General features: G+C 39.4%; 2 protein-coding genes across 4 annotated transcripts; one reads left to right on the top strand and one right to left on the bottom strand.

Moving 5' to 3' along the window:
• Positions 1-7,422: 7,422 nt before the first annotated feature.
• Positions 7,423-19,299, top strand: nbn (nibrin). Its single transcript, XM_051405307.1, has 17 exons — positions 7,423-7,577; positions 8,940-9,061; positions 10,766-10,893; positions 11,011-11,170; positions 11,259-11,362; positions 11,466-11,583; positions 12,687-12,877; positions 12,997-13,097; positions 13,218-13,350; positions 13,441-13,640; positions 14,258-14,426; positions 15,492-16,152; positions 16,305-16,394; positions 16,747-16,890; positions 17,329-17,442; positions 17,537-17,586; positions 18,876-19,299. The coding sequence occupies exons 1-17, from the start codon at positions 7,547-7,549 to the stop codon at positions 18,907-18,909; spliced, it is 2,550 nt and encodes an 849-aa protein (XP_051261267.1). The 5' UTR covers positions 7,423-7,546; the 3' UTR covers positions 18,910-19,299.
• On the bottom strand, positions 19,196-26,922 carry osgin2 (oxidative stress induced growth inhibitor family member 2). 3 transcript variants are annotated; one of them, XM_051405310.1, is made up of 6 exons: positions 26,836-26,922; positions 24,039-24,131; positions 23,781-23,917; positions 23,494-23,685; positions 23,284-23,375; positions 19,196-23,193 (listed from the first exon to the last, which is right to left on the bottom strand). In XM_051405310.1, the coding sequence occupies exons 2-6, from the start codon at positions 24,103-24,105 to the stop codon at positions 22,011-22,013; spliced, it is 1,671 nt and encodes a 556-aa protein (XP_051261270.1). In that variant the 5' UTR covers positions 24,106-24,131; positions 26,836-26,922; the 3' UTR covers positions 19,196-22,010. The 3 variants fall into 3 exon arrangements, with proteins under 3 accessions (XP_051261270.1, XP_051261269.1, XP_051261271.1); XM_051405309.1 differs by lacking the exon at positions 26,836-26,922 and adding an exon at positions 26,655-26,745; XM_051405311.1 differs by lacking the exon at positions 26,836-26,922 and adding an exon at positions 26,616-26,696.

Consider the following 26,922-nt stretch of genomic DNA (forward strand, 5'->3'; position numbering starts at 1 on the left):
AAGAGGAAGTGACTGGGACTATGAAAAGGCTTACAAGTGAATTATTATACTGAATATAAATAATGTTAGTCATTCAAAGGATTACATTTTTTTAATCCTCATATAGTTCCTTTTTTACTTTCTATTACCCTGTCATCTTTCACTTTGCCTCACACTGCCCTCCATCTGTTGGAGATTAAAATACTCCCCCCAGGCTCACAATTAGGCAATCAGAGGGCCATCATTCCGCCCCAATAGGCTCACAAGGTCAGTGTCGTACAGGAGAGGATACAGAGACAGCAGAGGAGGGATATTCAGTCTGTCTGATGTCACAAACGAGGGCTGTTGTTCATGAAATGTACTTTCTAATCTGATATAGAAATTGAAAACGCAGAATGTCAAGTACATTTGTGAGAAAAATTGTTTGACGTTTGTAAATGAAGCTGAATATGTGAATCATACACTGTATAAATTCTCATTCTCACAGTGTACTTTTTATCTGCTACACCTGTTCTACGCCTGCTTTTTACTGACTACAAAAAAAACATCTGCACTCACCCGTAGGGGAAAGTGCTGTGTTCTTCATTAACCATCATATCTGACAGATGATGTGAAGTCAACATGTGTTTACAGTCCCACACTACTCCACACAGATAGAATGATAATACCATCACCAGTCATCTTAACAACCAGAGGTCAGGCTGACAGTCAGAGGTCACCTTGACCACTTGGAGTTGGATTGTCAATTTAAAATTTAAATTTAAAAAACATTCACAATGGGATGTTTACCGATAAAAACTTTTATATGAGGTTCTGAATATTCATCCAGTAGGTTACTTCACACACTTATATACAAAAAACCAATAGCAAAAGAAGTATTGAGACCTTTTATTTAAGTAAAAGTGGCAGGATTTTGAGGTAGTAATATAAAAACCATCACCTGGCTCACATGAGACTACTACTATAAGGGAAATATCCACAATGTCCTGACTTATTTTAACTTTTTTTGCTATATGTCCAATAAGCTTTGCATATTGTCTAACATTCTTGATGTAAACCTAGCTGCACAATAGGAAAAATATAAAAATTTGCAAACATATGAACAATGTAGTTAAACAACTCACACATGCAGATACTGAGAGAAGTTGACTTTAAGATCGCTGATCCTCACACAGGATGGAATTCATGTTTACACATCAGTCATTTGATATATTTGAATTGTTAAAGAAAAACTTAGTAACAGGATACAACGAGTGGCTTAGGGAGGTGACCGTCATGTGTTCACGCTTGTCCTCCCTACAGGCAATAATAATAAAGTTATTTGACTTTGCATCGGCAGTCGTGTGTGTGTGTGTGTGTGTGTGTGTGTGTGTGTGTGTGTGTGTGTGTGTGTGTGTGCCTGAGTGTGTGAGGTAGGGAGCTCACAGTAGGATGAACATCACATCTATTGATCAGGCTAATGTGGGGAGGAAAGGCTGCAGGCCACAGCAGCTGATCAATATACCTCTAATTACATGTGGCACTGAGTGTGTGGGTTACTGAACGAGTGAGTGTCCCCCCCAAACTCACAGGGTTGTGTATATAAATGCTGTCCCACTGAGGAATTGCTCACACGATCATACACACAGCTCATAGCTCACACACACATTTAACAGTTTTTATTTATTATTTTACTTTTTCACGGCATCTGTGCTCAAAGCTCAAGTACACTTTTTACTTGAACTACCTGCTTTACCAAGATTTTTACTCACTGGGACGCTGTGTATGGATAAAGGGAATTAGTGAGTATCCTCATATTTGTATTTGTGTGTATCTTTTCAGTGAGAGTGAATCTCCTTTTTCTTTTCTTGCTTCTTCTGTCCACAGTTTCCCAGCAACCTCTGTCTTTGTCTTGCAAAAAGAGTCACAGAGAGATGATCTCAAATGCCAACAAGATCTCTGATTCCCTGTGTTAGTGACTCCCTCCCTAAGGGCCTTTTCCTCCTGTGGTGGACACTTTCTTTCTTGACTATCTGATACATATTGTATGCATTCTGTGGTATTGTTTGTGGCCTACATTCAGCCTGGCACGCCCTTATTCTCACTGCATTGTCTCTCCTATCTGCTACAGGTGTTTCCAGTGTGCTGAGGCTCTGATTGGCTAGAGGCTGTGTGATATGTTTGATATTCGGTTGTTCTTGTGTTTTATCCTGTCAACTAAATATCAGACATATTCCTACAGAGTCTGGCACTGACATCAAATCATTGTTTTACCTCTGGAAAAAAATCCCATGAAGTCAGATGTTTGGGTAAATGGTTTTTTTTTATGGTTTTTGACTGTTTTTGAAATCAGTGTGTTATTATGTTGCTAAATATTGTAGAATATCATTGTAATGTTCAGTTGTGTGGAATTTCTTACATCAATCTCTGTGAGAAAAAGTGAACAAACATTATTAGTATTGGTGCTTTTCCGATAACATACATGTTCTGAATAAAGAAAATCAACAAAAATCTTTCACTATTTACTTGCTCTTTTCACTCTCCATTAAACACACACACACACACACCCACATACACAATAATCTTTTAAGCAAGACTGCCAGCTGAGGAATTATAGTCTTCTTTTTTTTTATTTTTACAATGGGATGTGCACAAGTACATCCTGATCCATGAGCAAACAGGCACCTTACTGGCACCTTCGTGACATAACTGATTGTGACAAAGCCAAACCTGTTAACAGCCATTGTCCTACCACTCCTTTGACAATTGCATTCCCTAAATGCTGTTGACAAACGTTTGTTTTTTGGCTTATGTTTCAGTCGTAGTGCTATTAAGGACATTTTCTATCATCTTGATTTGATCCATGTACGACTTAAATGATGACGTGTTAACGTGGTCTGCAGTGATTCATTACTGTCTCCACATCTCTGATGCACATTATATTGCATCAGATATAGTGAGCTACATGCTTCAAGTACTATTTTTATACTTTAATTAATTGTTTTTATATAGAGGGAACATGCTTTTGGACTTTTGGCTAATGAAACGTCCTACTTTCCAGTGAATGAATTCTTCAAAGGGCATTTTATTATGTAAGTGTGTCCATTTTCTAAGGAAATGTAATAAGTTACATCCTGATGTGCACTGGCTGGAAAATCAGTGGCGCTGATGTGAGTAGATAATATACTTTCTAATTAAATGAGTTACTGTGTGAGAGTACACTCACACACACAACAAAGGGGTGTCACAAAATGAAATATTCAGTTTCACTATAGAGCTACGCCGAAATATGAACACCAGGCTAGTGAAGAGTTGCCTCTGGATCCTTTGTGTTTCATACATACCATTCTTCAAAACAATTCATGCCAACAATTAAATAACTGGATAGACAGGCCAGGGGGCACAGAAGGCATGTGAACAGCAGAGAGGAAAAAAGTATGTGTGTGTGTGGCAGCAATAGAGGGCGTCTGGGTTGAGTTCATGACCTCTGTGTGTTTCTATGTAGCTGATTTGATCTGTAGTCACATCTGAGGACCAACAATTTACCAACGGCTTTTAAACCTGTTGATCTTGTTGGGTATAGTTGTCTTATTGCAAACAATGTGTTGTTAGTTTGTTGCCACTGCAGATTCAGTGTGAGCTAAAATTAATTTTATATTCACTGAGGACAAGGTACTGTTAGAGTAAACCTCTAGGCAATGAAATCTCCTCAAATGTAACAAACAAATCAGTGTGTGTGCGTGTCACTGTGTGTGTGTGTGTGTGTGTGTGTGTGTGTGTGTGTGTGTGTGTGTGTGTGTGTGTGTGTGTGTGTGTGTGTCCAGAGAAGCGCATGTTATCAGAGTACTCAAGGTGGTTTGTTCAAACAGCTCCCAGCACAAAGAAACAAAAAACACTGAAACCCATCCTCCAACACAAAAATATCCTCAAATTTACCCAGGAAGCCCTCAAATATTATGCCCCTCCCCTGCTCCAGGAAAAAAAAAAAACCACAATGACGTAAAAACATGTCATGTCAAAGAGACTTTTAATAGGAAAATGAAACCTAAGTTCAGTGAATCATGTAAAACCATATTCATCTTGTAATTAGCTTGATGATTCATTAACAAAATGATATGAAATTGAATTAAGCAACTGATGTGCATCAATGAATTTGATCATTAGTCTGTTGTAAAGACAATTATCAAAAACATCCTTAGGATCTTTTTTAAAAAAATACAATGAAACAGTGGTGGAAAATAACAAAGTTAAGTTTACTTAAGGACAATTTTGACTTATTTTATTTGAGTATCTCCATTTGATGCTACTTTATAGTTGTACTAAACTTGTCTGACACTTTTACTCAGTAGTCACTTTTTACATAAGAAATACCATATAATATGTACGACTATACTACTAATCTACCTAGTAGTATACAAAGTATCTCAGATTGGCTCTGAACTACAGCATTAAAATGCTCTTACTTGTATTCGTTAGTGATAAAAACAGAATAATATAATATTCTATAATAACACTTTGAAAGGGGCCATTCTGCATAATGAGTAATTTTACTTTTAATACTTAAATACCTTTTGTTGGTAACACTTCTGTGCTTTTACTTAAGTATTTGTAATGTAGTATCAAGTAAAAGATCTGACTACTTCTTCCACCACTGCACTATAAATAATATTTATATTTTTTTCAACAATAAAAACAAAAAACTTTTTGAAATTAATTTCATTGAATGCCACAATAAATAAGTATACGAGCAGAGGTCAAGGGTTCACGCACATGCAGCTCCTGTGTTGGACAATAGGCCACTGGGTGGTTGTCCGATGGATGGTGTCACCAGTGAGATCTACTGATAGGGTCAAATGGCACCCCCTGAAACAAATGTTATCTGAAAGAGTGCACACTGTATACACAAGGGCAATTTCTTGAAGCAGTAAAAGAGGGGAATGACGAACATTGTTATAATAATGCTTGTGTGTTTGTGTGTGTCTGCATGCTGTATGTGTGTGTGCAGATGTAGAATGGTAATTAACGAGTGTGTGGAAGTGGTGGTGGTGGTCGGGGGGGGAAATAGCAGTGAAGACAGTAGAAATGACTGCAGAGATAAAGACGTGTGGGTTCAGTATAAATATCTGAGAGCACAGGGCGAGGGAGAGGATCAGTTCAAGAGTGGCGCTGAGGAGGAGGCACAGAGAGGGTGAATGAAAGCAAGAGGAACAGAAAGAGAAGAGCTGAAAGAAATTACAGCAAGGGACGGATTTTATACTACACAGTGGAAATAGGTAAAACTCTGGCATTTACCTCATTTCGTTACTATGTTTTGTGTATATTTTTTTTTAACCTGTGCACCTTTTTTTTCAGAAATGGCCAACACAGCAGGAGGAGTGTTTTTAGCTGTTTTGTTGTTCCTGAGTGCCAGTGTACCATGTTTCTCTGTGTATAACAGTGGCGAGTGCTTCTTCAACACTAAAGGTACAGTTTGTGTGTGTGTGTGTGTGTGTTTGTGTGTGTGTGTGTGTGTGTGTGTGTGTGTGTGTGTGTGTGTGTGTGTGTGTGTGTGTGTCTGTGTGTGTCTGTGTGTGTGTGATATAATGTAATTATGAAATAATTAATATACATGACATTACAAAATACAGTAATAAAATTTGAATATTTCCCATAGGCCTTTATGTGTATCTGCTCAGTTGTAGAAAGGAATTAAATACATTTTAAAGCATCCTCACTATGTTTCAGAGGGAATTATTATTATTAAATAACTTTTCACCTCACTACATTTATTGTACAGTTATACTGAATACTTTGCAAATTCCGATTTTCATCCAAAACATACGATCAGTTTACGAAATTTGATGCACCCTTATATCATAAACAGAATACCTAGTATATAAAGCAATCAAACAGCTTTAACCAGACCTGCTGCAACATTTACATGTAAATTCCACTGCTGTATTTTTCACAATAAGTCATATTGTAATTTTCAGGGAGCTGTGACTACATGGGACAAATGTACGGGATAGGAGAGAGCTGGATAACCAGTGACTGTTACCAGTGTGTCTGCATGGAGCCTTTTGGAGTAGGATGCTGTGACCAGTGAGTTTGGTTTAAATTCACCTAACCTCAAAAAGTATTTAGACTCATATGCAGCATATATATGTTCTAACTCTAATCTCCCCTACAGTGGATCTAAACCTGTGGACTATCCAGACTGGTGTGAGATCATCCGTAAGCCTGACTCTTGTACTAGTGTTGCAGTGATGAGAGTCAATCGTAAACTACCTTGTCTCTGGGGACGAGGCCGTCTCAGACCAGCTGCAGGACAACCGTGGAAATCAGACAATGATCCTATATTTTGAGTTCAGCAATTAATAAGAAAATATAGCAATATAACAATGTGTGATGTTTATTTTGGGTTTATTTTATTGTTAGTGAGAGACTAAGCTAGATTGAATTTTATAACAAATCTGCAAATAACTACCACAGGAATTATCTGTTTGTTCTGTTTATATGTATAATTTCACATTTAAGATTGTGTTGTTGATGTTTGTTGTTGATGAGTCTGTCTGAATGTCTGGATTGTTTCTGGTTCATGTTTTAAGATTAAATAAAACTGTAATGTATGTTTAATTTCTGGTTTTGTCAAATGTGTTATCTTTACTATTATTCACTTGTGCTATTACTCGGTGGCTCCAATTGAGTAATAACATATAATATTGGTAATTTGCCTTATAACAGAATTCAGATTGTGCTACTCTAAACATATGACTGCTCCGCTAAAATCTACAAACATATAGAAGACTTCATGTCACTCTACGTGGAATTCAGAGCATCAAAACCAGAAATATATTCATAAAATAAAAACGATTTGACAGTTTCTTGGCCCCATGAGGGAGGATGTGTATTATTATACTGAATTATCACATATTTATACGTATAAATATATATAATATAAAGTATTTTTATTCTTAAGTATCTAGAATTGCATTGGAGTAATTCTGTTACATTAAAACATACTCAAGTACCAAAAGTAAATGTAGCCTATATTATATCATTGGATTGGAAATTATAATTGATGCATTAATAGTTGTCAAAGGTCTTATCTCAACTAAAAATATTGCATTATAATTGCTTTGCTGATTGTATTTTGTGTTATTAAAGTATTTTAAATTAGCATAAAGTGGAAATACTCAAGTAAAGTAGCCTACAAATCCCTCAAAATTGTTCCTAAGTAGTCTCCTGTACAAGAGTAAATGTACTTAGTTACTTTCCACTGGTGGATAAAATGTGTTTATAGAGTAGAGTAGAGTGATATGGATACCATGACAACGCCTATTACCATTCCCTTTTTCAGAAACGTACAATGTAACATAAATAACACTGGTGAATCCTAACAGATGATCACTAACCCTTCGTGAATTTGCGACTTTTATTTTGAAAATTGTGAGCCGCGCGTCGCAGCGTTTATACGTCAGACAGTGGCGCGCTGCTAGTGTCCACCGTGTTGTAGTTCCTGGCAGTGCACTGGTCCTGCTAAAATGTGGCCTTTCTCTTGAGCCTCTGGTGTTTCTGAGTTCACGAAAAAGCAACACAAAGCATTAAAATGTGGATACTGACGCCGCTGCAGCCTGGAGGTAACTCTATCTGTCGCTGTTGACACTTTAACACACAGCTAGTTTACAGCCTTCATCACGTTAGCTGTGTTACTGAGTGCAGACCTTATGATTATAAACCACTAACGCTACAGACAGGAAGTGAGCTGTTTGGTCTTAGACAGAGTGGAAAGTGGAGTGTGACATTAGATGTTTGTGGGTGGAAGAAAGCTGCCTGAATGTGAGGAACTTTGGTCATGTGATGATAAGTTGGTGTAACACAGATTTCATTAATACTTGTGCAGTTTAATGTTGCCTGAAGATGCCTTTGGATGGTGGTTTGTGGCAGAACAACAACAGTGGAATAATATGTAATCAGTTACTTTTACATCTAGCAGTTGAACATTTAACATTTTACTCTGAAACATGCAGTGGAGGACATAATTACAACAGGTATCAAATCTGTCATAATCAGTGTTTTAATGTTGGCTCGGTATGAACTCGGGCTGCACAATTCATCAAGATAGTATCAACATTGCCTTATGGCCAAGTTGCAGAAGCCGGTAAAATGTGTAACAAAACAGCATTTTGATGTTGTACTGTAGTGCTGCAGAGACGTCCTGGCCTGCAAATCTTGAAGAGTTTGTCACATAATCATGATTTTAATTAAAGTTGTGATGCAAAAATGATAATCCCCCTTTTTTTTTTTTTATACCATATCATGCACCCGTAGTATCAACCTGCAGAATTACATGCAGACAGAAATGAATCTGCAACTTTTATAGTAACTTATGGACATAAATTATCTGGTTCCAGCTTCTCCAATTTGAGGATTTGATGATTTTTCTCGTCTCCTAGAATTGTAACAGTTGAAGACCGACAAATGGTGATATGTATGTATTTGACAGAAGAAAATAAAGATGAAAAAGATGAACCTATTAATTGCAAAAATAAATAATTGTCAGTTGCAACCCTACTGATGTTAGAATCTGACATTTTACTATTATCTTGTATAATAAATCCTTAACCATCAATAATTCTTTGTGTTCCTCTCATTCCCCAAAAGATGATACACTGATTGGATCATATTTTACTCTACTACAAGTTAATGTCTCCAACCCCTAGTTTAAAATAAATGTTATATGGACCCATTAAATGTTAGGGTCAGTAGATTGTCACATCATTGATTCCAAGCACTGTGTCAATACATTGTCATATATATTCAGTCAATATCGGCTAACTTTAGTGCAGTGAAAGAGGATTAACACACATAAAGTCACATGCACTTAACTTAAGATTCTTTTTCAACTTCATGAGGGTAAATAAGTTTATAAAATGACACTTTGGTTGACTGTTTGTGATTTTACATCAGAAGGTTCATAACTTGACTCCTGTCACTCACAGGTGAGACCCACTATCTCCTCTCCAGTAAAGAGTACGTAGTGGGGCGCAAGAACTGTGACATCATCCTGCCCAACGACCAGTCCATCAGCAGGGCTCATGCTCACCTCACTGCTGCCGACCAGGTGAGAGGAAGACGGGAAATGAGGGGAAGAGTTATCATACAATATTTAGTTCATTATTAAATGGACTGAATGTGTTGAACAGAATTGGCTTAAAAAACTCACTGAGCCCGTCATATGTACAGTGTCTTCAGTGTTATCCCAAAGATATTGGACAGTTGGATATGTATAAATATATATCACTGTCACTGGAATTTAAAAGACAGTACATTAATATTCAAATGAAAAGTCATTCAGCTTGACGAGAAAAGAAAGAGCTGTGGAAGTGTTTGCAAAAAAGTTCACAAGTTTTTTCAAATAAAGGTGTTCAGTTTACCGTCATTAACAGAGGATGTCTGTTAATATTTCACTTCTCTATAGTTGGTAATATGTTCCAAACACTCGTTATCATATCAATAACACATCCTGGAAGCTGATGTGTATTCAAAAGTGGCACAGTTAATGTCTTGTGGCAGGGGCAGTCAGTGTTCACTTGGCAAAGGCAGAAAACTTTCCACTCTGTATTAAGTATAGTTTGTGATGCAGATAGTTTCACAAGAAGGAGGCAGAGTACCATGATTTTTTTCACAGATTGTCTCTCTGACATACTACTGTCAGGATACAATAAAAGTTTCAGCAAATATGACAAAACTTTATTTTTTATAAAAGTTACCGACTTTAAGGTCTGTGTGGAAAAGCACCCGACTAAAGACAGACAAACCTAACAAACCTTACAGCACCAAGAAGACTACAAAGCACTCACTCAACAAGCCGACCATCCATCATCATTGTTCTGTATTAAAACAAACCCAACGTCACAAACAGTTACTTCAGCTTGGAAGTAATTTAAAATGATCACATCCTGCTTTTTAATAGGATCACATCCTTATGATTTAGTTTTAGTTTGTACCATATTTGTTTAAATTTTGCAGGATTTCCAAGATATTAATTTGACCATATCACCCAATATTTTTAATAATATAGATGAAGTAATGTGATTTAATTTGGAGAATATTTACCTGTGTGATAGCACTTCTGCACAAAAGGTGGTGCTATTGCACCTGTCCAGCGTAACTAAAACTGAATCTAAATTGTGGTCAGGCCCAAACATGATGCACATGATGAGTTATATAAAAAGGACTTCTCAGAGATCTGATTTGATTTATCCAGTAGTTAGTTAAACATGTTATTTACTGTGTCATGCACATCTAAGTATTCAGCCCACTTGTAATAATGTAAAAATAAAGAAATAAAGGACATTTTACTCAAAAATGTGTAATATATAATAAATAAAACATTAAGTCAATGTCACCAACATCCTATCACAAACATATCAGAGTTTTAAGGGAATTTCTTATTATTTAGTTAATTTAAAACCATGCAACTTTTGTTGAGTATTAACGCGAGCAAAATAGTGTTATTAATGCTGGGTGATGAACCGGTATACTGGTTTAAATTTCCTGTATGATATGAATGTTTTGCTCAGATTTTTAGTTCTGGCTCCTGTCACCTGTTGTAGCATGTAGACAATATAATGTATGTAGACCTGTTATCTCAATTTGTTCTTACATTAATTGATTTCCTGTGTCTAGGATACATTTCCTTCCTAGGTTTAATTGAGAAGATGGGTTTCTCATTGAGACATGAATAATTGAACAGAAAGCTGTAAGATGGTTTGTTTGAATCGTGGACAGTTTCATGACTTGCTCTTATGGTTTTTATTCCTAGACTCTGACTCTGAAAGACACCTCCAAGTATGGTACATTTGTCAACAGCCAGCGCTTGACAGATAACTCACCTGTGAACCTGAAGTCAGGTGACAACGTTACATTTGGGGTTTTTGACAGCAAATTCAGGTAAGTAACTGAAACAAGACCTGATTAGTTATGTTTAATATCACAGTTAATATGAATTTCATTCTTCCTAAACCTCTTTCATTATGAATCTCTTTCATTGTCCCTGCTTCATCTCAGTGTGGACCATCAGAAGCCAGTGGTGTGTTCATCATGTTTGGACAACGATGGCAAGACATTGCTTTCTCAGGCCCTGCTGTCTGTTGGTGGAAAGCTGGTCAACACCTGGACTAAGGAGTGCACTCACCTGGTGATGCCCTCTGCTAAAGTCACCATCAAGGTCAGCACCAGACTTTGTACCCTCATTTGCACATGTGTTGTGTTTGTCCCTGAATATGTGTTGATGTGCCTCCTGTTTTCCTAATTAGACTATTTGTGCTCTGCTGTGCTGCCGTCCCATCGTGAAGCCAGAGTTCTTCTCAGAGCTCAGCAAAGCCGCCCAGCGGAAATCACCCCCTCCCAAAGCTGAGAGGTACAACACAATCCATCCTTATGTACACGCATTTGCCCTGAGGATGAGCTGAACATTACTGAACCAAACATTATCTCATCTGTGCTGCTCACTGTTGTTTTAGTTTCATCCCTGAAATCGATGAGCCCAGCTTGAGTAAAGAGGATGTTAACCTTGGAGCAATTCCAGTTCGCAAACAGCTTTTCACTGGAAAGACTTTCATTTTCCTCAATGCCAAACAGGTATGTCTACTTTTTTAATTGTGATACCCTAATATTGTTTTCATGCTTTGCAAACCGCCAGGTAACTAGTCAGAGTTAATAATCAGCTGATCAGTTATCATTGCTCTGTAGTAATCATCAGTCAGTGATAACAAAACACGAGAGTTAAAGAAATTAGCACTTGTTATCGGCTATATAATAGCCCTGCTTGTTTTTCAGTAGCCTAAAAAAATGATAGGAGGTCACATGATCTTATGAGCGTCATGTTTATCAGCTGTTGCCAGGCAGTCGGGAGCCTGAAAATCCTCTGGGAGACTCACTGCTCACTGCCTGTGTTTTACCCGAGCTGCAACTGATGATAATTTTCACCAGACATTAGATTTCTAATGTAATTTACAATTAACAGAGCCCAAAGTTTTATTGTAATATTTTTTTACATAGTGTCAAAAGCAAGCAAAAAAAGTATCAATTTAATATGAAGGAAATGTTTGCCCTTTTTTAAACTGTAATCAACAAATCTGTAATACGTTTTAATGTTAAGTAACTGATTCATTAATTGACTAATTAATTCAGCATTATACTGTGTCTTTTACTTCATGCTTGCTGCTGTAGGAACAATTTAAATATACATGGATCTGCAGAGAACATGTGCAAGTCATGAAACCTCATCAGGGGACAGAAAACTCAGCTGTACCGCCCTGCTTGGCCTTATTGACACAACAGTATCAAGTGAAGTCGGTTGTCTTATGGATGTTTTTTAAACATCCCTTATGTAAGATGACATTTGTCCATATTGACATTACCAACTTAAAGTGGATATTTTCTGCTACATATTCTGACAAAAAAAAGCCCTAAAATAAAGTAAAACCCTTTAGAGAGAAGCCTCTACGAAGCCAGCTGAAATGTAGTTGATTATTATCACATTATGAACAAGTGTTTCCCAAGCTTGAAGTTGCATGTGTACATGAGTACAACAGCATTATATGATATCTCCTGCTTTTACAGTATCTACAATATTTATGCATCACTCCACTCCTTCAATCAGGCTTCCATTGGGCCTTCAGCTTCAACTGGCTGTACAGATCATGGTTGTGTAATTGCTGCGCCTCTATGTTTGTTTGCAGCTGAAGCGCCTGAGTGCAGCGGTGAGTTTTGGAGGTGGCCGGAGTCAGCTGCTGGAGGAGGGCTCTCTGCCTCGGGACCTGCTGGAGTCTCTACAGAGCTGTGTGGTAGATGCTACAACAGGCAGCTCCCAAGCTTTGCTCTCTTCCTCCACCGTAGAGTGGGCAAACTCTGTGAAGGACATTGTTCAAAGGTTTACACAAAACTCCAGTTTTTCTTTCTGTAGAAAGAACTGTGTTTTGGCAATTTACTTGTCAAGGCGACAATTTTTTAACACTTTATAATGTTCTCTCTGGCATTTCTCCTTTACAGAAAAGGCCTCAGACTCATCACAGAGTCTGAAATTGGTTTGGCTGCTATCTATGCTTCATGTGACCAGAACTGCAATCCATCTAGTTTAATACCAACCTCAGGTGGGTGACCACACAGAGAAACACTGATTGCTTGTTTTCGGTTAGTTTTTACTTCTATATAATCTTTCTCTTTCTGTTATATTTTTATTTGATTTCTTTTTATCCGTGTTTACGGTTTAGAGTCTGAACCAAAAGTGAATCCCAGAATTCCAAGTGCTTCGATGTCAGAGAGCGTGGCGGTGGATGAGACTGTGTTACCTGCTGCATCTCAGAACATCACAGCATATGCAGTTAACACAGAGCCATCACAAGGGTAAGGACACACACTCAAAGACACGTGTCCAATATGTGTTAAAGTTGTCCAAACTCTAGAAAACATGTCTGATGTTTGTTCGTTTATCAGGTCAGAGTTGAGCAAAGTTACAGGGATGACGGCAGTGGGGGAGACTCCTGAGAAGAAGCAAACCAGTCAGCTCCGTGGATCCAAACCCGAAGCTCAGAAGACGGCCACTCAGTGCTTCGTGGCTGATACAATGAGGTCATCATTCAACACTGTAGAGAACACAGACTCACAGAGGAGGAAGCCCGAGTCCAAAATGACAGGTAGCTGCATGAATGAATAAGGGATCCGGGTTTTTCTCCTGATACAACCAGTGCTGTTCTGTATAACATAACATAGAGCTTTGCTGTACCTACACATAATTTCTTAATTGTAATTATTCATAATTAGATCACTTTGTAACGATGAACAACTGGCAGAGTTTCTAGAGATCCTCCTTTATTATTCAACAATACTTTTTGGCTTTAGTCTTTTTAAGTAAATAGTTCCAGAGGGTTTGCTAGGTTGTGTCTGTAATGTGGATCTGTCCCATACCAATCCTTTAAATTTGGTATTAGTGCCCATACCAATCCGTTGTGTTGAATTGGTGCATTGGTTTTAACATGGCGTAGTGGTTACTGCAGTGAAGCACTCAGATTGTTATAGTTTGACAGTGTGGTAAATATGCTTTTGTTACCTTTGGACGGAGCCAGTATAGCTGTTTGCCCCTGTTTCCAGTCTTTACGCTAAGCTACGCTAACCCACTGCAGGCATAGAGGACAGTTACGATCTACCTCTCTATAATTAAGAGCACTTCTCAAAATGTCAAACTATCCCTTGAATTCACTCATGATAGGAGCATCAGCTCAGTGTCTGTCCGTCAATGTTTTTGTGGTTTCAGGTGCGGGCAGTAGTGGCATTTGGCCCCAGCCGTCCATTCTTAGGACCAATGGTGGCACGAAGACATTCCTGCAGAACCAGTCTCCCCAGAAACCAAAAAACTCTCCACAAGCTTCCCCACAGAAACAATCAACCCTGACCAGCTTCTTTCAACCAGCCAGCAGGAAAAGGTAATCGTTTGCTCTTTGGGCGGGTTAAAGGACCATATCAGTGTTTATTTGGGTTGGTAGTCATGCATTGTACAACTGATCTACACAATAACAATGTGACAATTTAAGCTCCCTGGGACGAGAGCTGAACAGGATGATGGATGGATGGGCAGATCATTTTCACTCATCATCTAACATTCAACTTTCAAGTCTCTCAAATTTGATGTACAATATCGTTTTTGTTATCTACGGAATAAGATGAAACTCTTAAGAGTACTCCACTGATTTAGCATTGTAACAAGGTCAGGCTCATAATGGACAGTTAAAACAAGATCAGATATCATCCTTTTTTTCTCTCCACACATTCTTCTTCCTTGTCAAAACCCAGCGCCTACATTACCAACGTGCCTGCAGACAGTTCAGTCAGAGACGTGTGTGTGTTATGCTATTAGCAGCTAATTTAGCTTCCAGCAGAGGTGTGGAGCAGCCTACAAAGGTCTCTTCACACCCCTGGATTTTTTTCATTTTCGAACTTGTAGTCTTCAGGTCCAACCAACGCTCAATCAGGGCAAAAAATAAATAAATAAGAGGCAGATACAAAAGGAGGCATTTGCAACAGAGCAGGATCATTTACAGAGGAACATAAGAATGGCATTTTCACTGTAATACAACAACCCATCTCACTTAGTTAAATGCCCAGGTACAGTGTAACACAAGTCCACCTTTGAATAAAAGTCTCCATTTTCAGTTGAAGATTTGTAGTCATGTAGTCCATTATGTAAACCCTTTTCACTCTCTGCACCCACTGAGTTATAGTTGGTGGTTTTGCATCCTCCAGTTCAGTTCTGAATTTTCTTGGCAATGAATAAAAGTATCTGCAGTATCTGATGGAACATTCTCTTCACACATGATGTTGTCAATTTCTTGTTTAACACTTCTCCAGAACCCCTGAATTATTGGGCAATCCTAAAAGATATGTGACATCAGGCTTCAGACAACTTTGGAACTCTGGAGTTTTCTTCAACATACTGGCACTGGCTGAAAGTCTGTTCTTACCTGTTTCTGTGTCTGTGTTCTGTCATCAAGGCCTTTGGAGGACGAGCTCTTCGCTGTTACGTCAGAACCAAAACGGCCCGTACTGGAATCCTCTGTCAGCATACAGGCACCAAAAACCTCAGTCACATCTAAAGAAACATTCTCACGTTCAGACGCAGTCCCTGCAGCAACATCCCGGACTCCACTGGGGTCAGCAGCTGATCTTTTCGTAGGACGGTCAGAGGCTCAGTTGGTCGGGGTCTCCCACGCTGTCCAGGAGGAGCTACGGAGTAGAAAGAGGAAGGAGATGGAAGCAGAGATACAGATGGATGAACTGGAGTCTATTATGTCTGAGGATATGGACTTTGATGAGCAACCCTCATATAATCAAGGCCAGCAAGAACAGCTACTAAAGCCCAGTTCAACCGAAAAGACACAGGGTGTAAATACTGTGGAGGCTTTATCTTCAAGCAAGAGGCTACGGGTCCACCTGGAAGAAAATGGAAAAGGGCCACAGGTGGGCCTGGAAAGAGATTCAGGTTCCCATAAGAGCCAGAAATCTGAACAGCATATCGTCTCTATCAAGACAGAGCAGGTCGATCCTTTTGAATACAGGACTTATCTTGAGTCCAGCAAACCTCCAAAAGCCTCATCTGCCAGTACGAGTACAAACATTGAGCCTTTTGAAGAGGACGAGGCATCCTTCGTTGAGGTGAGGACTTACTGTCAGTTGTCAGTGTTCATCCAGTAATTTAGAGAATAGAAAGTATAACTTGAACTGTCTCAGCACACACATTGGCTTTCACTTTTCCGTTTTATGGTGAATTTTGTTTCACACATTTTTCACCCTTTTTATTCTTGTAGGATTTAGAGCTACTCAACGTGGATATTTGTCAGCCTAAAGAAGAGCCAAAGACCCCCTTGAAACCTGTTACAGTCAAACAGGAAGTCCAAGTAAGTCCTGTAAAAAAGGCTCTTAATGTGAAGTTTTGTCTCTTTTCTCCCTTTTGAATTAGCTCCGTTTTGTGTCTCTACCTATATGCTCTGTTTTTCTAGATTTATTTATTTGATGGGTCAAAACATAATTTAGCAAGAATACTGGACTTCTGTGTATCAATAATTGATTTCTGTAAATTGACCCATTTTTTCATTCAAGAGATCCTTATCAAAGTATTAGATTATCACATTGTATTATTCAGGATTCACAGAGGTTACTGTACAACTGCCTCAAACATCATGTAATATGTAATAGTTGTTTAAACCACTTTAATTGTGTTTTCTTTGATATTCTACAATGTTAATCTAGGAGGAGTCAAAGACTGATGAAGACCTTCCTAAAAAGGTGGTGTTAGTGGAGTTTCGATCTCTCACCGTGTCTGCCCCTACCAAAACCAAACCACAGAAGATGCAGGATATCAGCTACGCAAAGAACTACAAAAGTTTCCGCAAGGTCAGACTACAATGCAACTTACACCACAGAACCGCAGTTAAACGCAGAAACTGTACTTAAATCGAAGCTTGCAACACATTCTGCAGTGTTTTATTCAGTTGCTTTTAGTTGTGTGTTCACCAACAGATGTGGTCTGAATATTTTGTCCTTTACTAATTATACACAACTTTTACAGCTCCCATTTTGAATGACAACAATGAGGAAAGAAAAAAATCCAATTTTAGGATGATTAAAATTAAAAAGCCTAGAATTAGGTTTTTTATGCCACCCATCAACGGTAGATGAGGGCATATTTTTTTCCTTTTTAAAATGACCTCTTTTCCACTCAAAGCACAGAAGTGAGTGATTATTTTTCAACTTTCAACGTCATGACAAAGCACAGAAGGAAATCTATTTTGACTTTTTTTATTCTTATAAATTTGCTTGTGTGTCTGACAGATTGGCGTGCCAGGTGCAGAGCGCTCACCCAACATCATTGGAGGGTCTGCTCTGCTGGTTCACAACAGGGGCAAGAACTGTGATCTGGATGAATGGCTGAAAGATGCAGCTGAGGTACTATTGTCTGTCTCTGTTATATGTTATATATATATATATATCTTATCTGACTGAGTCTTGCATACTTGATTTAAACCTGTGTTTGTTTCAGGAGGAGCGTCAGAACAGACGGGAAGAGACTGTAGGAGATGACCTCTTTAGGTGAGAAACTGGAACTCATTTTCTGTAAGACGTGTAGTGACCTTGTTACCCCCTTCACAGCTTCCTCAAAGCCCTTGTAAGGTCTCTAGTATGTGCATAGGTCTTACTGCTGCTTAAGCTACTGTGTCATTTGTTACCTGTATCCTAAAAAAGGCAGAACCCTTGGTATGACTTTCTTATACAGTATAGGTGAGAAAGTTATTTATAGAAATTAAATTAAAGTCCTGTTTTCACCTCCTACACCAACAATACAATATTCTCTAGCCAGTGAATAATAATTTTCTATTCAATTTAATATCTGAATCGAATTACAAAAGTTAAATATAAATATAAGTTAAATATAGTCAATAAATAGCATAAATTGTGCTCTTAGGTCATAACTTGTGTGCTATTCTATTCTATGAATTCTGATTTCTGTTGTGTAATGTAAAACGAAACAATACTGTGGATTAAACTGAGAAACTACAGTTAATGTTCATGTACATGCTGTTACTTTAGTAGTAACAGTATTGTGTTTAAAGTTTGGCCAGACAGATATAAATGTCCTCTTTTCTGTTGTGTTCATATTCAAGTTAACATAGCTTTAACTCTCTAACTTTAATGTTTTTTCTCCTGGACATTGAAATTTGAGCAGATAAAACCCATAATTTGAAATGTCTCTTGTACTAACCTTGCTAAGTCCTTCACTCAGTATAATTGCTAGTCAAGGTGGTAAAAATAAGGATCTGTCTGTACAGCCTCGACCATTATAATCAGGTGCAGTCAACATTATTAACTGAGAATTATAGATACAGGGCCACTGTAGATTCAGTTTAACCAATCAGAATGTAGTAATTCTTTCGTCACAGTGGTTGCCGGGGTAACAGAAGTGATGTAAGCTGCCGCCGCTGCCGTGTTTTCTTTGACTAAGCAGAAAAGAGACAGTCTGAGATTGATTTTGAGTGTGTGTGTGTGTGTCAAGGCTGAGCTGTTTGATCACTGAGTCATGCTCAGTCAGTCATGCGTAGCCGGGGAACAGACTCTGCTGCTAAGAAAACAATCCGGTATTTTTTTTGGTAGGTCTAAATGAAGTTTCCAGACGTGGTTTATAGGAAGCCTGTTTGCTTTAAGCTGTTCAAACACTGTCCGTCTTTTACAGCACTTAATTTGGGCTGTTTTTATTGTTTGTTCAAAATGCCTCTAAGGACATTGAGGAATGATCCATGAGGAATGTTAAAAGCCCATCCTGACACGGACAGACCTGTGAGCTAAAATCTTTTGTGTGTCTGTCTCTGTGTGTGTGTCTTTAGGTACAACCCCACCAAACTAATCAAGAGAAGATGAAATGCCTTCATCTTGGCATCCTACAGAGGGAATTCATTTCAAAGGCGCAGGAAGTATGTCAAGACTCCCATCATCGCTTAAAATAAAGACTCCATAATTTCATAGATAACTTTTGATAACTGCTGATCAATACAAAGTACAGTAGTGATAACTGCTTCATGACTGCTAAAATGATCAGAAATGTTCTCCAGCGTTTTGTTCTTCTGTTCTTCCTGTTCTGTCTATAATTATCTTCGTCCTTTGCTCTAATTAAGCCACTGACAGTAAGAAATGTAACAAAACTGTCTCATGTTCAGAGATTTTTCTCAAAGTTTTTATTTGTCAATAAAAAAATGCAGCATACAAAACATTAAAAACTCTTCAATTGTACAAGAGAGCATTCAAACCCTACATGCCGAAAGCAGCTGTTCCTTTGTTTTGAAGTTAAGACCAAATGTGTTCCCTGGTTTTAGCTGAACTAGAAACTTAAAAGGGATTCAAGTCGCCGTTTCTTAAACGATGTCTGATGAGCCAACCATACAGGCACTTTCACAGATCTGAAACTGTTCAGATAAGTAGTCATCATGCAAAAATAGCTATGGGCATTTCTGTGCAGGTGGTTGAACCCCACCGCCCCCTTCATTTTCAAGGCATGTGCCATGTATGAGTAGAGAACTGACTTAGCATTCAGCATTAATTGTGCAGTAATAAAAGTTTTTTTTTTTCATGGGCAAAAGAGTGCCAAAAGGAAGGAGACTGGTCTTTAACCACAGTTCTTTTATCTATTGCAATGGGCTTATTTTGCTTAATAATTTATGATTAAAGCAAATTTTCTACTACTACTACTTGAGTACTATTTAAAAACCAGACAAATCTGTACTAAAATATAAAGTATATGGATGGACACAAAATAAATCTGTCAGTGTTTAAAGTTGACAGTGGTCGACAGTTGTGTCCAACCTGGATGTAACAGGTTGTATTTTTTTTAAAAAAGGAAAATAAAATAACAATAATAATAAGACTCTCCACGTTTGAGTCCCCCAGTCTCCTCTGCAGTCCTTTAATGTTTGGCTTAAAACTCTTCCCATGCCTGTCCTCTGCTCATAGCAGCTGCTAGGCAATGGTTCATGCCTGCATGCATATATTTAATATATCAAAACAAGTCCATGAAAAAAAGCATCAAGGAATAATTCAGCTGAAATTCAATATTTAACACAAGTAACAATATTTTCACTAGTTAACTGTTATATGATTACCAAAACTTCTACAGCAATGTCTTAAACTACTTTGTTAGTGAAAAAATTAATGTGACTACAGTATTAAGTAATGCATTGCCCCCAACATTGACTCTGACTACCATATTGTATTGAAGGGGGCAGAAGAAGAAAAAATCCCTAAACAAGGATCAAAGTGTCACATCACAATAAACAAACCATGAGCTGTGCGTGAGCGGCACACAATAAAAATCAGCATATGGCATCACACTCTTGCAGACAGTATTTAAATGACTGAAAGGAAAGAAAGTATAGCGGGAAGTTGCTACTAACACTGCTCACAACCTGTCTAACCTGTTATTTGGCACTTAACAAAACAAAATTGGCTGTTTACTGTAAAGCTGTATTAAAAAATGGAAGAAGAATTTTATATATACACTCATAGACTTAGGCAATATGAAAAAAACAAATTGAACTTGATTAGGTGAGGCATTTAAGAAAGAGTTGTGGTAGAAGTCTGGCTTGATAATTACTGTGTACTGTGTTCCACAATATTAAGAGAACCTGTGACATGACCATAGTGATAGACAATAAGTAATTGACATATTGCCCAGACATGTTGATTGAATAGGTCCAAGACGGAGCGAAGATGTTAGCCTTAAGGGGGATAGTCACAACATGTTAAAAAATAATGTAATTATAAAAATACAGAGAGGATGCTAAGATTTGGTTTGCTAAAAATATAAAAATAAATTATTTGGATGGTATGATTGTAAAAATGGATATTCTGCAAGTGTGCTTTTCTGTTTTATCTTTTTCAAAGGCCCTTCGCTACATGTGTGGGATTAAGTTCAGATGCTCTGGCCAAAATGACAAGAAATTTGTTTTATAAATCGATTATACTTTTTCACTATATTCTAGTCATAATATAATTGGCAATTATTAAGCTTAAGGACCATACTGGATTTCTTGTTTTATCCAATCATATGTTAATACTGCATGGAAAGAAATGTGTACCATGCCAAGATACTTGAATCCAAACAGTAAAATTAGCAATGGCTGCCAAAGAATACATTCAGATCTACAAGTGAAATTATTTGCATAGAAAGTCTTTCCCATTAGCACTATATTTAAAGTAACAGGTCAGAGTTATTCGACTTTTCTAACTTTTTTAGGTATATGGCTCCAACTACCTACAATAGCAGCTAAACAAAGAATCCTCCTAAAGTAGAAAACAAAAGCAAAATATTGTAGGCTCAGAATAATCAGGAACATTGAGATTGCTCAGCCATGAACTTGAGATACGCTTATGAAATAAATCTTCATCCAAACACTCAAAACTACAGGTTGTATTTTTTAGACGATCTTAACTTTTTAAGTGGGACCTTAGATTGCTCCGTGAGTTTCCATCACATACACAACAATAGCTATTAAATTGCATGGAGAATAAGCATCGTGGGTTCTACTTTTGGAGTATTCCCTCTCTGAAAAGGCAAAGCTAAAATAAGACTTAAAGTGTGATACAACAGCAATTACATGTTGTTAGTAAATGGATCGAAAGACACATGGTGAACGAATAAATAACCCTGATTAAAATAAGGTCCCATTCAGTTGTGAGGTTGCAGATTGACTAGAAAACATTGGCACATGGTAGCTTGGACTTCTGGGGACTTCTTATGAAGTCAGACTAGACTCATGAAAGTTGTCTTTTGTTTCTTTAGAAACTAATTAGTGTACATCCATTGTCTTTTTGGTCTCAAAGTTGTAAAGCCTTAGCTCTGATGAGAAAACACTGCATTAATGATTAAAACATATTAAAACTCTTGTCTTCCCCTTCACCATTTACATCAGTTGGGCTCTTGAAAACTGTGCCCTACGACCTGTACAGCTCTTCTCTCCATCATGGTTTCAAATGAAGTTATTACCTCCATTGCTGATGAGCTTCCCTTTCTTCTTGAGTCTCTTCAGCAGACAGGATGCGATGCCTAACGCACCACCCTTCAAAAAGCGAACAAAGTTGTCTCCCACCAGCGGGCCCATGGCAAACAGACCTGGCTCCTTGGTACACTCAAAAGTGTAGGGATGGATGTCAATGGGGTTCTGCTTGCAGGAGACGGGTTTTGTTGGATCCTGACCCAGGTACTGGCCCTGCCCTTTCAAGAAAAACAAGTTTGGGTTTGTCCCGATCAGCACTAGGGCCATGGAGATCTTGAATGCCTTGAGGGAGTTGTTCCCTTGCAGCAAACACTTCATGTCAGACTGGAAGGACACCACGCAGTGTTCGGGGAAACTGGTGTAGTCTGGAAACTGGCCGACACTGGCGTTACCAACCATGTTACCTGTGGCAAGTTGGGGTTTTGGGCACATCTTGGCACATACTGAAGAGGCAATACTAACTGCCTGGGGTCTGTTTGAAGCAGAGGAGGGAGCCACATTTGTATAGGTCTGAGAGCACATCATGTTGTAGACTTTGTGATACTCTGGGTACAGGGTCTTGGGCAGCTGTTTGAAGATGAGGTCTGGGTCATCTACGCTCTTACGAAAGACATGCAGCACTCTAATGTTGCTGTTACAAGCACACAGAACGGCATCTGCAGCGCTTAAACCAGCACCTACGATTAAAACCGGATCAGAGTTCATATCCAGTTTTCTCCGGCTTATGGCCAAACCCAGGTCTGAGATGCTGTGAAATACAAACGGTAGGTCCTCCCCCTCTACACCTAATCGAACCGGTGAATCGGACGCACCTGTGGCCAGAACCACATTCTCAGCAAACAGAGAGAAGGGGACATGAGTGTCGTTCTGCACCTGCTGATATCCCCTCACTTCCCAGAGAGCCCCCCCTCCTCCACTGTTTAGACACTCAACTCCATTCCCCTCAAACCCTCCATTACCACCATTTCCCACCCCTCCATCTCCTTGATCAGTGTGCCCATTTTCCAGACCTTCCCCCTCGTGCCCTCGGCAGAGTTTCTGAACAGAGGTCACATAGGTGTTGTCAACAAAATTCTTTTGGAGGCCCTTTAGCTTCACAAAGTTACGATAATAGGATGAGATCTCTTCTGGGGTGGCTCTGTCACTGGTTACATCCCTAGAGATAAGAGAAAGACAATGAGGAAAGGGATAACACAGAATTAAACTGAGGCTTTATCCATGTCTTTACTGTCCTCTCTCTCAGTACCTGCGTTTCCCATTGGTCAAGTCTCTGTAGTTGACCCCGGGAAGCTCCATCCAGATGCCAAGACTAATAGTCAGCATGGAGCCTTCCATTGCCTGAGGAGACGATAGAAGGGTAGAGGAAAAGGCAATGTCAGAGAAGGACAAAAACAAAACAACTGACTGAAAATATGGGTAGATACAAGGGTGTTGCAGACTAAATCTTGTAGCTTACATGCCAAGCACCTCCAGGTGTTGCCCTCCCCAGCACCAGATGTGGGATATGTTGTTGCTTGTCTCTCCTCCACTGAAGGACAGGGGGGAATTCGTAGCCAAAGTCAGCATTGGGGTGCAGTAGTGTGTCAAAAAGCACAGCCACAGGGTTCCTTGACCTCCCTTCGAGACCTTCACTCAAATATTCCAGATCCTGCAAAAAAAATAAAATAAGGGCTCTATCATGACACACTTGAGTGACTGTGATCATTAGCACATATTCATGTAATTTGTAGGTGTTTTTTTTACCTGTTCTGTGATGGGAAGGTGCTTGGTTTCCTGCAGCTTCCTGTAAAGTATCGGGTTTGGGTGAACAGCTGTTGTATCTAGGTAGGGCTTGTATCCACTTAGCAGGTAGGACAGACAAATACCTGATGGCCCGTTGCCTAAAAGCAGATCCAGGTTTGGGAAATGGCATATGACACATGATACCGCGTTAGATTGAAAAAGATGCTTTTAAGACTTAAAAATGTGTGCTAACCATAATACTAAGGGCAAAAAGTTTACCTATGATGACCACAGGGACAGTGGGTGGGTGCTCTTGTGGCAAAGCGGTCTCTTCCAGAAGAGGCATGGCTACAGCCTGGGCCAGAGCCGGCGCTGAGGAGGAATGATAGAAATGTGAAGAAAGTTCCAGACATTTCTGTAGCCATCCATTTGATATTCAACTAAAAGTAGAGGCCCATTTGTGCTTTGTCCCCCCTACTGCTTCCATTTTTCTGGGTCAGTTTATTTGAACAGGTTCAAACTGGCTTGCTTTGTCTTTGTGTCTGCCAATGTTGTTGTTGTCTCATGTTAGCTTAGATCCTGTCTCCGTCTACCATCAGCTGACTCAGAAACGCACACACTGAAAGAGGGAAAAAACTTTTATTCATCCTGTTATTGTGCTTCCACACACAGCCATGACCCTCCCTGTCTGTCTGGGGCTTCACACACGTGGAAACACCCCGCCACAACACAACGTGCCCCCAGCTTTTCTCTTTGCCGTCCCGCCAACGTCCACACCCCCCCTATCCTATCAAACATGGCCCGCGGCGAGGCTAGCCTCTGTTAACCCCGGTGCCGCTTCCCAAACAAAGGGAGTTCTCATCAGATTTATGTAGGCTTGGGTCTGTTGTGAAACGTTGCCATTGAGCATGTGTAGTGTGTGTTTGTGTGTTACGCGACAGTGCCATTGTGTGCCCGCCGGGCAGCAAATCCCCCCTGATCACTCCTCTGAGTGGGCCCTAATCCCACTGGGCCTGTTTATGTCTTTACCGCCCCTTTCAAACAGCAGCATGGTGAGAATGTGGTCCTGGCATGCTGACAGACTAAACCATCAGAACTCCTCCTCTTGTACCCGCCAGCCACCCACTGCCGCCGCCGCCACCACACATTCACAGACACTCCCGCCAAAACATTACCCACTGGCCACAGCAAACAGTGCCCACTTGCCCCAGTTTCATACTAACCAAAACACTGCCCGCACCTTTGTCTTACATCCCAAAACTCTGGCTCACTACCCTTAAAACTCCCATCTCTCCCTGCTGCCAATACAGTACGCCTCATTTCACGTGCACCCCTCCCTCCCTCCCTCCCTCTGTCTGACCTGTGTCTGTAGGCCAACTGGTTGTCTTTGGTCGTCGGCTTGTTTACCCTTTTCAGTGAAAGCACTGGGCTTCCACACATTGCCTGCTGTGTTTGGAGAATGTCGTGCCCCCAGTTGGCAAGCTCATACTGGTATTTCCATGCCACTGGTCAATTTGACAAACCCCACAGTGTTTACAGTCATAAAAGCTTTTTGTTTTTTTAACTTTGACTTTTCACACCCGTGGGTCAGTGCTTACCAAAATAGAAAGTGGATGTTAGGGGATCCCATTTAATTCACAATAGTTTAGTTATCTCCCTGTATGGTTGAAAAAACAGAAGTTTGTAGTTCAGCAAGGAAGTTCATTCGAAACCTTTGGAAACATTACACAACAGTCCCAACTAAAAGGTACAAATACTAGAATTTCTTTCCCTTTTTTGGTGGCTTTTCAACAGTGTGCTGCATTTTAATCTGCATATGGAACAAGATTATTTAATCACACCTCATATTTTTAGGATGGTTAGGTTGGTTGTTCAGTCCCCCTGAAAATGCAAACTTGGTTTTCCAGCTCTGATCTATCAGCCTAGTCAGGTGTAAAAGCTACATGATGCACAGTGCTGTACTGTTGTTGCATCATTTGTTGATTTCGCCAGTTTCACAATTTTATATCTTTGATTATGGTGACAAATGTAAGAGTAAACCATAAATCATAAATCTGTGTGATTGAGTTACTATTGAGTTTTTGACCTTTAATTAAACTCCATTCAGTACCAAAGCAGAAACAATTTCAGTGCAGATCCTATAAACTGGAGAAAGAAAAACACAATACATCCACAGCTCAAACGTGATTATTAAAATAAATGTTGACTTTATTGTTGTTGTTAGTTGACCTTATTTGTGGTTGGTTGTACCATCTACCTGCCCTCTCATGCGCCTACATGTGCGCGTTTTGCAGCATGTGTGGAGAGGACGGACCATACTTTTCTAGAACATAGTGTACTGAGTATTGTTGGCTATGGAAAACAAATGACACCTAATGTTAAACTTTTAATGTCCCGTGGTCAACAGAATGACAAAATGTATTGTATCTTATTATTGTTCATTTAGATTTTTTTTTTCAATTGATGAATCCTTTATGATTTAGTACAGGCTCTGTTTGAAAGGTGCATTTTTTTTTTTTTTTACAGGCCTACAACTACAGCCTCATCTTTGCAACGTGGGCTAATTTTTGCACAGAGCACCCTGCAGGTCACTTACAACATTAGGTTTTACTTTAAAGCACTAGATTGTGCATATATAAGTGGATGCTGCTGCAGCGCAAGCTACCGGAGCAACTGAATGATGTAGCAGTCTGACACTCCATCATACCCCTCATCCTCATGGACCCACTGGCTCAAGCATCCCACTACACTCCTGAGCAGCGGTCCTCGCAGCCTGCATCCAATAAGGCACAAGGAGCGCATGCGACAGCGGCTGTGTCACCCATCAATTGCATAATTTAGGTCAAACACACTCACGAGCATCCGCAACACCCGGCCAAGAACAGGATCTCTTACCGCGTTGTGATGTATCTCTCTATCTCCCAGTCGCGTCCTGTTATCACGACCCACGGCAGCGTTTCTAACCGTATAAATAGGCAGACACCGGTGGGAGGACCTATCCAACTGTCCGGGGTCTTGCATGAGATAATAAGCCAACCTCTCTCTCGTCATCACGCTCACCCGCACACACGCTTACCTCTGTGCGGTTAAATCCGAGCAGACCTGGTTTATTCAGGTCTGATCAGCCCGAAGGGGGTAGATCTTCTCTGAGTCTTGATGGCAG

Source organism: Dicentrarchus labrax, unplaced genomic scaffold (assembly GCF_905237075.1).
Source record: "Dicentrarchus labrax unplaced genomic scaffold, dlabrax2021, whole genome shotgun sequence".
Classification (NCBI taxonomy): domain Eukaryota; kingdom Metazoa; phylum Chordata; class Actinopteri; family Moronidae; genus Dicentrarchus; species Dicentrarchus labrax.

What these genes read in the sequence shown, in the direction of transcription:
- nbn (XM_051405307.1), top strand. Translation starts at nt 7,547, where the DNA reads ATGTGGATACTGACGCCGCTGCAGCCTGGAG. An exon ending in GACGCCGCTGCAGCCTGGAG is followed by an intron (nt 7,578 to 8,939) that starts GTAACTCTATCT and finishes TGTCACTCACAG; the next exon opens with GTGAGACCCACTATCTCCTC. An exon ending in GGCTGAAAGATGCAGCTGAG is followed by an intron (nt 17,443 to 17,536) that starts GTACTATTGTCT and finishes TGTTTGTTTCAG; the next exon opens with GAGGAGCGTCAGAACAGACG.
- osgin2 (XM_051405310.1), bottom strand. Translation starts at nt 24,105, where the DNA reads ATGCCTCTTCTGGAAGAGACCGCTTTGCCACAAGAGCACCCACCCACT. An exon ending in CACCTGGAGGTGCTTGGCAT is followed by an intron (nt 23,376 to 23,493) that starts GTAAGCTACAAG and finishes TCGTCTCCTCAG; the next exon opens with GCAATGGAAGGCTCCATGCT. An exon ending in TTGACCAATGGGAAACGCAG is followed by an intron (nt 23,194 to 23,283) that starts GTACTGAGAGAG and finishes TCTTATCTCTAG; the next exon opens with GGATGTAACCAGTGACAGAG.